General features: G+C 39.0%; 2 protein-coding genes across 2 annotated transcripts; one reads left to right on the plus strand and one right to left on the minus strand.

Annotated features, from left to right (window-relative positions):
* Window positions 1-502: 502 nt before the first annotated feature.
* Window positions 503-3,773, minus strand: tardbpa (TAR DNA binding protein a). The gene is made up of 5 exons (XM_020929623.2): window positions 3,075-3,773; window positions 2,559-2,722; window positions 2,343-2,483; window positions 2,095-2,265; window positions 503-2,018 (listed from the first exon to the last, which is right to left on the minus strand). Exons 1-5 carry the CDS (start codon window positions 3,313-3,315, stop codon window positions 1,545-1,547), a joined length of 1,191 nt encoding a protein of 396 aa, XP_020785282.1. The 5' UTR covers window positions 3,316-3,773; the 3' UTR covers window positions 503-1,544.
* A 27-nt stretch (window positions 3,774-3,800) lies between these two features.
* Window positions 3,801-10,614, plus strand: cunh1orf127 (chromosome unknown C1orf127 homolog). Its single transcript, XM_055165918.1, is given in 11 exon segments — window positions 3,801-4,425; window positions 4,498-4,577; window positions 6,024-6,062; window positions 6,242-6,383; window positions 7,034-7,144; window positions 7,242-7,330; window positions 8,117-8,180; window positions 9,473-9,605; window positions 10,133-10,268; window positions 10,414-10,511; window positions 10,514-10,614. Coding segments are annotated over 9 exon segments (894 nt in total). The 5' UTR covers window positions 3,801-4,425; window positions 4,498-4,577; window positions 6,024-6,042.
* Window positions 10,615-13,584: the final 2,970 nt, after the last annotated feature.

The following is a 13,584-nucleotide window of genomic DNA, read 5'->3' on the forward strand; positions in this document are numbered from 1 at the left end:
TGTGACCCACACCCGTTAAGGGGTTGACTGTGTTTACTCAGATCCTCACTGTATTACTGTCCTGGGACACTTCAAAGATCCCACTATAAAAGCTTTGATTCTGAGAGCAGCACCATATTTCACAATGAGCCATTCAGATACAAAGCTGTCAGTTTACATTATCAACCTTACATGACAAAAGGCTGTGTGCTAATGTGGAGCTAGTTTATCTTTCTGTGCTTTGAAGAGGCTGACTGGAACAATGCAACAGATAGTTGGTAAGATATCCTACTAAGAAAGCACTGCAAACTCACTGCCTCAGGACCATGTAGTTTTCAAGATACTAATGCAGATCCCAACAAAAAGTAGGGACAAATTGGTAAATGTTTAAAACCTTATCTTAATGATTTTACTGCACATTTGTTGTATAAAAATCAGTAGCTCCTATATTGTTTTGCACTAGTGGCATCTCAAAGCTTTTAACCCAAATATCTTGTATGATAAAATAGTCAAGAAACTGTGATACCCGTCAAAATCAATTTTAATTTTCCCTTTGATTCACAAACATAGAAAAGCATTCATGACGTGCTTCAAACACAAACTTTCAATGGGAACTTTTCAGACACTCGTCACATCAGCGCTCACCACGCTCCCAGTACTGTCTCCACACAAACATCATGTTCACAAAGGATGGTCACAGAGAGAATACAGTCAGGCACAGCACTCACAAATCAGACAGCAAGAGAATGCTAGCAAACTATACAAATACTCAAAGCACTTAACATTGCGCTGTTGTTAAGAATTTCAAACAATGTGAAAAAGCTGTCGTCCTGGTGATGGGCCACACATTCGTACTGGCTTGTTCCTCTCACACTCACAAAGCACAGGTCCGGTCTCTCGCAGGCAGCCATTTGTTGCTTAAAAAACAGACAGTCTTTCCACACGTGCTCTTTTCATTTGGCCCTCCGCTCGCACTCGCACTCTGTCCAACACCTACTCACTCAATGATCTCCAAAGTGACAGGGTTCTATTCCTGTCAAAGGGGAGAGGAAAAAGACAACACCCACCGTCTAACACAGTGTACGTGGAGGCGCTCTTTCACGACAAAGCGTTTGGGACGGAGGGGAAAGATACTGTGGTCGGACTGGGCTTCCTCCCAGGGGACTGGGAAAAGATGGTGAACTGCAGGTGTTTCCAGGAGATGTAAAAACATAAAACAAAAAAATGATCCAATCAACTGTATACAGATATATGATTACAACAAATTAGGCCCACATTATACAGGCTGGAGGGGGCTTAGATACTCGTGCATGTATATAAATATATACTTTGCATGCACAATCATCGCTGCCACAATTTTTCAAAAACAAAAGCTAGTCTGGCAGATCCCACTACAACTTTTCACTCATTCAATGTATGACTTAGTCATAAATAAATCATCTCATCTGTGTAACAAAATAAAAGGCAGTGTATTTTTAAATGATAGGAACTTAAGAAAGGTGCCCCCCAGCCTTGGCATACTTACCAGATTAGTCTACAAAAATAAAAAGGGTGATAGGTGCGCTCTATATTCCCCAGTTAGATGACTTGGACTCCATGGAGTTGAAGCCTGAGTTGAAGCTACCTCCAGATGGTGTGGTGCTGCCCCCAGTCCAGCCCAGGGAGGCCGAGGTGGGGCTGCTGTAGCTAGTGCTGGGGGTGGTGTAGGTCTGGTCTCGTGTGGTGGGGGCAGTGCCAGCTGTGGTGGTCAGGCTCTGTTGACTGGCCAACATACCCATCATGCCCCAGCTGCTCTGTAGAGCGGCCTGAGCAGCAGCCACCATTGCAGGGGGAAGACCCAGAGCCCCAAAATTTACCCCTCCACTCCCACCACCCATCCCACCGCGGTTATTGGCAAAGCCCTTATTGAATCCACCTGCCCCCCCAAAGCGCCCACGATCCATCATTTGCCTACTATTGTTGTGTTTGGGCTCAGCATTCGAGATGTGTACGCTGACTCCTTTGATGATCAAGTCCTCCCCACACAAGGCTTGCGCGACCTGGAATTAAATAACACATTCAACAATAAATGTCCAATCTATGAAGTAACTGAAGAGGTCATGACTATGGCCAAACCTGGTCATCTGCAAAAGTGACAAAGGCGAAAGCTCTGAACGGCTTTGGGATGAACACATCAGTGACTTCTCCATACTGCATGAAGTACTGCCTCAGGTCGTCAGGGCTCATATCCTCTGTGCAGCGGCCCACAAAGATTTTTCTACACCTTGTGGGCTCATCAGGAGAAGTCTAAAACAAACAGGGTTAATTAGTTTGAGAGTAATTTAAAAATGGAAATCATATAGATTGCAGTGTAACAAGCCAACCTTTGAGTTGGGCAGTTTGCAGTCACACCATCGCCCATCAATCATGTGTCGTTGAGAAATAACTTTAGTTTGTATTTCATAGTCAGTGAACCGGACAAAGCCAAACCCCTTTGAATTTCCAGTGGCTGTGTCTCTCTTTACCTTTAAAAAAAAAAAAAAAAAAAAAGTCACAAAGGGAGGTTGTTACCCTTTAAAACATAATTACACTACACTTACCTGCACCATGATAACTTCTCCAAAGGTACTGAAATAGTCCTTTAAGTCTTGCTCTGTCGTCTTCCATGGCAACCCGAGCACAATGAGATCTGATGTCTTCTGAAAGCCTCTTTTGATTTTCACAGCCGACGCAGCATCTATTTCTTCCATCTTCCTTTTATTATCTGCAAAGAAAAGACTGGGATGAGTTCAATAATTAAAAAAAAAAAAAAAAAAACTCCAATATTCACAAAAACACACAAATTAATGCTGATGTCTAAAAGAGGACAACACTGACTTTTTGTATTTATTTTGACACTTTTGTCTTTTATTGTGGGGTTGAGTAAGGCACTGTTCCAATTAAGCATATATGTTACATTGTAAATTATGCTAATAAGTTAAGATAATGAATGTTTCTTCATCTCAGTTTCCTGCTGCCAGCTGCTGTGATAGTCTTGAGAGATTCTTTTTTTGTGCAACTTTATGACGCCTGTAGTATAGCATGTATGTACAGTATGTACTTTTGAATGAGCTCACCTTTGGGGTAGTTGACCACGTAGACCAGGTTACCCCAGTCACTCTCAGGCGCATGGAGGACGCCCTCCACCAGCCGGACCCCCCTCATGCACTGGGTCTCGGGGTTGCGGTACCGCAGCCCGCACGCCCCTGGGAACTGAGCGGCCACGGAGGACAGCAGCACCGTCCCGTCGTCTTCAGATGGGATCTCCATGGGCTCCTCGTTCTCGTCCTCGGCCACACGAATGTACATGTCGGCCATTTTTCTGCGGCTGAGTCCGAGCGGAACCAGCCCGAGTGATTAGAAAACACCACAATCAAACACGAGTGACGCTGCTAAAGCTAATCCTAAAACTAAATCAACTGAGTTGATTAGTTGATCAGTGTCAAATGTGAATTCAGGAGCAAATTACCGACTAATGAGTCCAGCACATACAAAAGTTAAAGCAGTCAAAAACTCTTAAAAATCAAACAAACTTGCTCCACAACAGCGTGCAAGAGTTTAGCCTGCTAACAGGCTAAAAACTCAAGACAGATTGTGCAATGAATGACTAGTAATTTTAACACTGCGCGTGGCGTCATCACTTACGAAAGCCCCGTTTTAGTCCACGATTTCAAGTCTAGCACTTACATACAAAAGAAAACGTGAAATACTTAATTTTTCTGCACAGATTTAACTCTAGACTGGCCACTTCGAACGCGTCCGCTAATCCTTTAACCCTGAAGCTAGCGTTTGAGCTAACAAAATGGCTGCTCACCTTTAGAGATGATGTCATCTGTTTGGGGAGCGCACCGGGCTTTGTGGGAGAACAAAACATTTCCTCTCATTCAATGGATAGAGTTTACTCAAATAAACATTCTGATCTGCAAATCAGGCACCCAATAGATCTCTATAATTTTTAAGTAATAATTTAATTAATTGGATTTAGTTGCGTGCAGTCAAACTTACAAAATCAAAATAAACTATACCAAGGCCTACTTTTTATTTTATTTTATTTTGGTACTGCATAGGCCTAAATACAACATTGGCTACTTCTCGGAGGTGTACCACTCAGTTGTTTCAAGGTAGACACTGGATAGTTTGCGCCCTCATGCAAATGAACGCTCATCTGGCTATTGCACATGCCTTAAGATCTTAATACTCACGAACTTCTGATGTTAACATCTCACACATGCAAGCACTTAGGGAAGATACTCTTTCTGAATATTTGGCACCTGCGTTTCACACTCTGGAGTGAACTCAGGTGTTCTGTTGTTCTTCAACAGATGACACCAGCCCCTCAGATACAAATAGGCCCACCTCACTGCAGTGAAGATTCTCCTTTGAACACATCATCATGAAGTCTACACTAAGAATAAATCTGAGAATTATGTGAGTAAAGAGTTCTTTAAAATAAAATATTATAGCCTGGATTTATCATTTCTAGTATTTGTTTTTTTGCAGGATGTTATTATGTTTTGTCTCTAAATCAGCTCTGGTCCCTCAGAAAGGGGAGCTGGTTGAGAGTACAGCAATATTACCAGGTAAGGCACATTCAAATATATATAATTATTGTGCATACACTGTAAGTTAATAATTACAAAATAGAGAGGATAATGAGGTGGAACTGAAAACACAGTTTTGTTGTTTCACAATGCAACACCACTGTTTCAAAAAGGTAATTTTCCAGAATGGGATGTTTTGTGTTTTTCCGAGTACATGGAGCTCAGTGTCACCGCTTTAGTTGTCAATGGGTTGGAAGTGTTGTTGTCCGGAGCCTTACAGATTGCTTTGATGAACTTATTTGATACAGCATGGTCTTTAGAGCAGTTCAACTCTCAAATCTCCACCTGTTGGTTCACTCTGTGTAAAGAAGCAGAAAGCAACTTCACTCTGAGGGTGAGCTACAGTGGATTTTGTTCTAGCAGCAGGTCAGTCAGTGTATCTCTTCTCTTCCTGTGCCTCTTTTGGTTGTCCTGCACAGATACTCATTTTTATCTGTTTATTTATTTATTTGAGGCAGTGTATATTAATGCATATCTGTAATTACAGTGTAAATAAAATGCTCCAGGCAGGTGACACAAAAGACTATTCCATTATTTAGTCGCTTTGACAGACAGCACAGTCTAAATGTGGCTTGCCTCTGTAGACCCCTGTGTCTCATCTCACTTATTTTAGAAAATGACCCATGAATTGTCTTAAGAGTGAGAATTACATAGAAAACATGGTTTTAAAAAAAATCTTGCAAAGAGATTGTAGTCAGGGATGTAACATATTTCAGTTATTCCTCTCTCTGTGAGTTACATGTCCCTCTTCTATACAATTTTAGATGGTCATCAAAACTCATTGCCATTTTGTGAGTTTTTCCTCTTCTGCATTAACATTTGATACATGCATTAGAATGAGCACTACTTTCTGACACTCACTCATCATAGTTTATGGTTAATAGAAATCTGTATTTTATTTTTATTTATTACAATGTATTTTACAATTATTATTCCTTGTTCTGCATTGTGTTTCCTGACAATGGCAAAGATTCAGTATTTGACCTACTCTTATAAACAACATTAAACCTGAGTTAACAAAATTTTTCAATTTCATTTCATAGTGGGAGGTGGGGGGTTGTTTTGGAGGTCTGGGCCTTTACACTTCAGTACCATATTAATGCTTTTCAGTTTTATGCTCCTTCGGCATGGAAGTTTTTACAACATGATTTGAAGTTAAAGGAGCTGGTCTCCTTAGAATCTTTTAAACAGATTTTAAAAAACAGAGATCTGGAATCCTCAGGGTGTAATTGTTTTAACTATCTTTGTATTGTGTTGATTGTTCTGTCATTCTGAATGTATTGTATGTATGTTTTTATATGTTTTGAAACTGTAGTTTTGTGGCCTCCAGGACTCTCTTGAAAAAGAGATTTTTAATCTCAATGAGACTGTTTCCTGTTTAAATAAAGGTTAAATAAAAAAATAAAAAAATAAATGCATCAACAGGTGACCAGGCAAGTGCCCTATGATAACTGGAACAATGAGGTAAGTGTTTCTCTCACTGTAATTTGCATATTGATGCTTGATGCCTAACTTACTACCAGTACCACCACTACTATGCTGCTGTTACTAACTTTAACTTTGTTAGAGTTTAAGTTACTAACTTTAACTTTAACAAGAAGGCCTTTCAGTCATTTTTGAAATTTGTTGTGTTTTCTATTTAGTTTGAAGTTTTCATGGTCGCTGCCTCTTGGTGACCAGATTATTATGGCTCTTGAAGATGCCAGTCTGATCCAGATGAATGTGGACTTGAGCACAGGAAACCTCAGTGTCCAGAGGAGGAGAAAAATCCTCAGTCCAGTCAGGGTGAGTCTCCACCCAGTGGTCAGAGGGGTAACTGCGATACAACGTGATTTGGGTTTTATTTTACATTCTAGTCTTTCATAATGAACATGTGTTGTTGTTGCACAATTTGAAGGTATAAGCTACTGATATGGTCTGAATTAATGTATTTTATTAATAGGTATTAGGATATATCTGATTGCAGTTTTGCTACTGGACCGTAATAACAGAAAATAAAACAGGTTTCAGTTAATTTAATTAAAACGGCATTATTTACATAATAAACTTGTGGTAGTGTATCTTTCGTTTTTTAGTTTAGTAAAATTGGCATAAAATGAAAACTCCCTTAAGGCACACTATGTAACTTTTTCTGGCAGAGGATCCACTTATCCTTGTCTCCATGGATGTTACTCCTTTGTCTGGAAAATTCCACGACTTTTATAAGCATCAGTCTCCATGGAGAAATAAGGTGGCATCACTAGGCCAAGTTACAAGTCATATCTGTGGAGAAGCGAGCCTGCTCAGTTAGAATGGATGTTTTTAAAGGTATATTCTTTGCCACCAAAAAATGCAATGCAGCAATATCTCTATTCAGCAGGTGGCGTAGTCCAGAAAATTTAACAGACCTTAAGCAAATTCTTCAAAATCATATGTTCTTTGTTTTTGTTATTCAGGTCTCAGTGAAGATACTCAGAGCTCACACAGACTCAGTCACAGCCACTCGCTTCTGCCTCAGTGACACACACTTTGTAAGCTGCTCCTCCGACTGCACCGCTTGCCTCTGGGTAGTGAACTCAGAACCCCTGATTTTTACTACCAAAACATAATAAAATAGTAATTATAGCACACTGATGATTCCTTTTATAATGAAGTGTTTTATAGGAGGTAGAGAGCTGTCGTCCTGTCAGAGATTTCACTGGAGGCCATGAAAGAACCATAACAGAGTGTGCCATGATCCCAGACACCAACAGGTTTGTGAATTTCGACTGAATGAATCATGTTTACATTAAAACTATTGCGTGACCAGGCAGTCTTACATCCTGTTTGAATGCAGAAGAGTCTGGAATCAAATTCGGGTCTGTGCTTCAGTTGTGATGTTATCATAATGTTGAGGAAAATAACCCTTTTCCTCTCGTGTTCGTTCGTTTCTGCTTAGACAAAAAATTACACCGGAAACAGAAATAAAGTCCAGATAATTTACTTATTCCAAAGTCATACTTGTATAAGGAGTCTGTGCTGACATTCCCATGCAGAGACTGAATATTTACGCCTATACAATGATTTTTATACACAAACTATAGTGGGAGGCGACCATGGTTTAGACTTAGTGCCTCTTTGTTGATGCACAGGCCAGCCAGGCCTCTTGGCACATTGCACAATCTTATCCGATTGTGACAAGGATCATCTCACTCCCCTTACGGGAGCGTCTTGCTGGCCTGATCAGGGTGATGAGTCGTGAGTCAGTATATCCCTATCAATAAGTCCTTGCCCTATTTAGTTAAGACATATAGATAGAAATAGAATATCTTGTACATGACCTGAACCTATCTCTGCATCCCTTATCTGTAATCTAGTCCCTGTTTTCTGGGTCATTGTATAGTGAATTATAATAGTACAATAATAAAATATAGCAGTACATCAGTAACATCATAGCAGTAGTTATACACCACCTAAGCCTAGTTTTTTATCCTAACAATAAGAACAAAGAACAATGTTTCATGCACCCCTCATGTGTCTTTGTGTTCTTGTCTTGTCAGGATGGTCACAGTCTTCTGGGATAAGAAGACGGTGTCCTGGGACATGGAGACAGGATAGATGCCGGTAACTACCTCTTACATAGTTCAACAGTGACCGCCCACACCACTGTTTCCCCTTTTCCATCAGATTTATACAAGACCAGTGATTTGTCCCAGTTTTACACAGGAAATGTCCCAGGTGTCCCTATTTTTTACCAATTTGATCTAAACCAGGTCTACACCAGGACTAAACTAAGATTAAACTAGAAAAGCACTCAGAGAGCGCAGACCTCCGCCAAGGACTACCCCCATTTTTTATATAAATTGCGATAAAATCAGTCTTCTGGATCAGATCCGGATCAGCCTTTGGAATATGAAAGAGGATCCCATTGTCCATTCCTGAGTCAAATTGCATGGGGTTTGGTCAATAATTAACCGAGATATTGAGAAACAAAATTTTTGGCCCCATTTACCACAATATTAACTAAAATTTCAAAGTGATCCAGAATCCAGGATTTCTTCCAGATCACCCCCAAAATGAAATCAGTTCTTCCTTTTCACATTTCCAACAAATCCTGAAAATTTCATCAAAATCGGTCCATAACTTTTTGAGTTATGTTGCTAACAGACAAACAAACAAACAAACAAACAAACAAACAGACGCCGGCAAAAACATAACCTCCTTGGCGGAGGTAACCAGGACTACATCTGGTCTAAACCAGGACTAAAACAGGACTATCACGATATTTGACTATTCTGATCCCCGCCAGCAGTAAAGAGGAGCATAAATTGTCATTTGTTTTGCCAAAATACAGAAAACCATGTTTACAAATGACCATAAAGCAAAAAAAGAGAAAATACAGAAGTCCCTCGGGTTATGACTGACATGAGAATGCACAGTTACACTCTCTTTTGACAGTTTTATTTATACCGACCATCCCAACCTGGGTGTGTTCCAGTTTGGAATTTTGAAAATCTGGTCACCCTACCATAAACATTCAGAAAAAAAAGCTTGAAATCTCAGTCTCTTATCAGCTATGTGATGACTAATGAATGTTAACTATGTGGTGAGTTAACATATTAACTTAATCCCAGAAGAAATGGATGAATGCGGGAATATTGCTATCCTTTTATCCATTATCCTTTAAATGGTAAATGAAGGTGTAGTTGTCAGTAACTAAAACAAACCAGGAAGAGACCATCATGACAAGATCTTGATACTTTAAAATGTTTTGTACATGAATGAATTGTACATTATACTTGCAGTTTCAGAGTCAAATCTGTTGGGTCCCTGGACAGTAATTTACATCCAATTTACTCCATAATTGACATATATACTGTAAAGGTTATACCTGTGTTTCTCTCCCTTGTTCCCAGTGAAAGTGTCATCAGCCCGGCCTCTTCACCTCCTGCTCCTCCTCGGCTGATGGGAGACTCCTTTTTTGTGCCTCTCTTCCTCAGAACGGTCTTTACATCAGTGACACCGCCAGCAGTCAGACCGTGCATCACATCAACGATACAGCCAACATCAACTCTCTCCGTCATTGTTCACTTATAATCCTATCCACATGAAAAAACTCACACTGTGCTGGTACATTTTTGTCCTTGAAATAAAAAAGGCAAACGTAAAGTGGGACATGATTGACTTTAATGGGTAAATTGGGTTTGTTTCTGAATATCATGAAATATGAAAAGTCACATGTGTTTTGGAAAATGAAAATTATTTTGCTATATGTAAGTAACATCAGAGCCTGGCCAGACAACAACTGTATTTTATATTATTTGTTTATTTAAAGCAAGACAGGTTAATTTATTTATTCTTAAAAATGTATTTTATTTTAATGGAAAGTTCAAACAGTACTTCAGAACATTTCCAGATATGATATTTGCCATACACTGAAACATAAGTTATTTAAGGTATTTTAAGGTACACTTTATTAGGAAATGTTATCCAACACAATACAATTTCCATCAGGTGGAGGCCTGTTAAGTTTTAGGTTTTTGAATAAAGTGTTTTTACCTGTTTCTGTATAATTTTCTCAAGTTTTCACAAAACCACAATATCTCACTGCCAGTTCGACCCAGAGAGCAAATGCATCATCAGCATCTCTGCCGACCGCTGCATCAAACTGTGGGACTTGCACAGTCACAAGACCACCATGTCCATCGACAGGTGATATACTGTGGAACATTCTATACAAAGCAATAACATTTCCATGGAGACCAGCAGGTGGTGAAGCCTCCACTAGAAATGTTACGCAGTGCACCTTAAACCTAGAAATACACACCATCACACAGTTTTCTTCTTCCTTCATCAGTAACCACTCCAACGCCATCTCGGACTTCTGCTCCACCTCAAACTCTCACTTCTTGTGCAGTGCATTATGGGACAAGACCCTGAAGCTGTGGGACCAGCAGTCCACAGGGGGACATGTCTTCAGAGAGGACATGAGGGCAGTGTCAGCTTCTGTCGCTTCTCCAATGACAGTCAGAATCAAGGAGGGTTCTACTCGCATTAAAAACATACATTATAAACATGATTGGTTTTGTACTAGTTTAAGAAATATTACATAGTTTTTACTTCGACAGTTTGATGGGAAAAAATCACTTTTACAAAATATAGTAAATATTGTATTCTTATTTCCTCTGTAGTAATAAGCTTCAGCAGCATTCCTACTAAAAAAACTTTTTTATTCCTGGTCTAATCTTGTTTTGTTTCTGGTTTTGTCCTGGTTTGTTCCTGATTCTGTTCTTGGGGTTAGTCCTGGTTCTGGTCAGAGTTTAGTCATGGTTTAGTCCCAGCCATGTACTCCTTGAACCTACAAACCTTATTATATTTAGTAGTAGAAAAAGTATTATTATGTTTTCAATTTTTTTATACCAATTATTTTAATTCTAATTATGTTCTTTGTGAAGATGCCCTCCTCATGTCTAGTTCATTCGATAAAAGAATGTCTCTGTGGGACATGACCTCCCTCAGTCAGACCCTCTCACTAAAGGTGAACTTTAAATACTCCAGCATTATCTGAGTGTGTAAATGTTCATGTTCCTCAATAATTTTTCTACTCAATTTAAATCTAATTCTCTTTAGGGCCAGAGTAATTGTGTTACAGATGTGTGTATAAGCACTAACAGGAAGCAGGTTATCTCTGACTCAAAGGTAATTACTGTATTTAATATTCTGGTGAAGAATATTATTTTATTTGGACATGTATGGGTTGCAGATATGACATACAGAGACAAGGGCCATTCAAAATTAACATTTTGGGTGGAAATTTGTTTACTGATGACAGAACTTTTCAACTTATTAAATTCAACTTTTCTTCATAAACTGGTGTAAAACTATGATAAAAATTTACCACAAGTACTATCCCACCAAAATAAATAAGAAAAACATCAGACCCTATGCACTTTAAATGTTTATCTCTTTCAGGACAACACTATCCAGGTGTGGGACATTGAAAACACTGATGAAATTCGAGCTGTTATGGAGCAATACTGTGGTTTACATTGCGTACATAATGCAACAAAATACCAGAAAAAAACACAATATGTCTTTTTTAATATGCTGAATTTCCTACTCTCTGAAGTGGACAGGAAGAAACAAATGTTGAATGCCCTTGTATGAGTGTCAAGATCCATTTTCCTGTTTTATTTATTGTTTATTCAAACACAGTACACAGCCTATGCATTATAGGAACACACATTTACACCGTTCACCCATGGAAACTGAACTTGTGTCTTTGAATGTGATGTTACTTTAATGTAAATGTATGGAGAGATGGTAATCTTCTATAACTATAAGTATATACTTAAAACTAAATGCACATGCAGAGATGGTTAATGTCTCTAATCTTTAAGGGTCAGTGCACACTTCTCTGCTCAGGCTGATGTGAAATAACTTTTTCTTTCTTTTGTTTCAGGCTCAAGATGGTCTGGGCTCAATGTCCTCTGTGAGGAGTCAAAACTCTACAGTTGCTGTTTTAAACAATAAGTTGTATATATTGTACAATAAACTGTTGGTGCTGTTGCTTTATTTCACATTACATACAGTTCTCTCAAAATATGTCAAATATCATATTGGCCAAAATCATCTCAAGTCTATATGAGACTCACACTCTTATGTGCAGATAATTTAGGCTGACAAGCAGCATTCTATTTGCACAGTCAAAGAACTGCTGCAGTAGCTTTATGTTTAACAGGCAGCTTAGGTATTTTTCATTGAAAGTGAAGGTGCTGCTGTGGGACTCTCCTTAGGATGAATGAAAAACACTTCGCGTCATTGCTGGACGCAAATGGGCACTACTTTCGTTTTGTATTGACGCCAAAGGGCACTGACAAAATGTCACTTATTGACGCTCTTGGAGTGAGACTGTGTTGACAAAGAATGAAAAAGCGGCGTGGAGCCATCGGAGCAGAACCCGCGGGATTCAGGAAAACGCGCCAAAAGTGCAGCGGGACTGGAGCACCATCAGCACGACAAACAGCACGTAGGAGTCCAGGTAAGTCTTATGAGTTCAGGTAAGTCTTGTTTGTGGATACGGAATCATTATTGCAATAATAAATAAAATGTGTTCGTTTGGAAATGTTGGATGAATGAATGCTGCTGCTGGTGCATAGTTACTCCCCGCTGTGATTCACGTTTATGCAATGTGCAAAGTGGATTGAAATAAATAAAGCGATGATGTGATGAGTTTCAAATGATAATGATGCTTTCGTTGAAAGGAAATCTATTTTATTCTGTGGTTGTGTTTTAAATGATGGTTTAATGAAAAAGGTGGATTATAAAAGGAAGCATGAAGGTGCGGCCTTGTGTCCTCAAACTATCTGGTAAAAGGAAACTTATAGAAAGGCCTTTTTTGGAAAAAAAAAAAAAAAAAAAAAAAAAAAGCAAACGGTTTTGTCAATAAAATGAAGGAAATTGTGCCACAAACAAAACTCATGAAACAAAACGTGTCTCAAATAAAAATCTCTCAGTAGGGTGAAATCATGGGGAGAAAATGTGTTTTTCAAACGTAACACATTGCAATGAAAAGGTTTAAAAATGTACACCAAGCTTGGGTCACTGAACTGGAACACAATGACTCAGAATTATATGAAATGAATGGTACATTTGTGGGAAAAATAATCACCTTCCAAACATGAATTATATAAGGATGGTACAGGACCTGCCATAAAATACTGACACACTCACTCAAACATGCACATTTAAACAAGTGCAATATAACAAGTGGTAAGCTGTCATCAAATGGGATGAAAACCTACTTGGGAACTAAAAATCTCTCATCTATCCTGGAAATTTAAAACTGTACAATGGCCATGTTGTAACCCTCAATTCCTAAAATATCTATTCTTTCTTTTTATTCTTTACTTTGTGTCCTCTCAAAACAAGATCTGAATGCTGTGGTTTATAATGGCCCAGATTTGGGCCTAAACTAGTCCAAATGTGTCATATTCTACACACACTGGAAGGGGACTGTGTGGTCTCT

The sequence above is a fragment of the Boleophthalmus pectinirostris genome, unplaced genomic scaffold, assembly GCF_026225935.1.
Source record: "Boleophthalmus pectinirostris isolate CB_2022bp ecotype Guang Dong unplaced genomic scaffold, ASM2622593v1 HiC_scaffold_8, whole genome shotgun sequence".
In the NCBI taxonomy this organism is placed as follows: domain Eukaryota; kingdom Metazoa; phylum Chordata; class Actinopteri; order Gobiiformes; family Gobiidae; genus Boleophthalmus; species Boleophthalmus pectinirostris.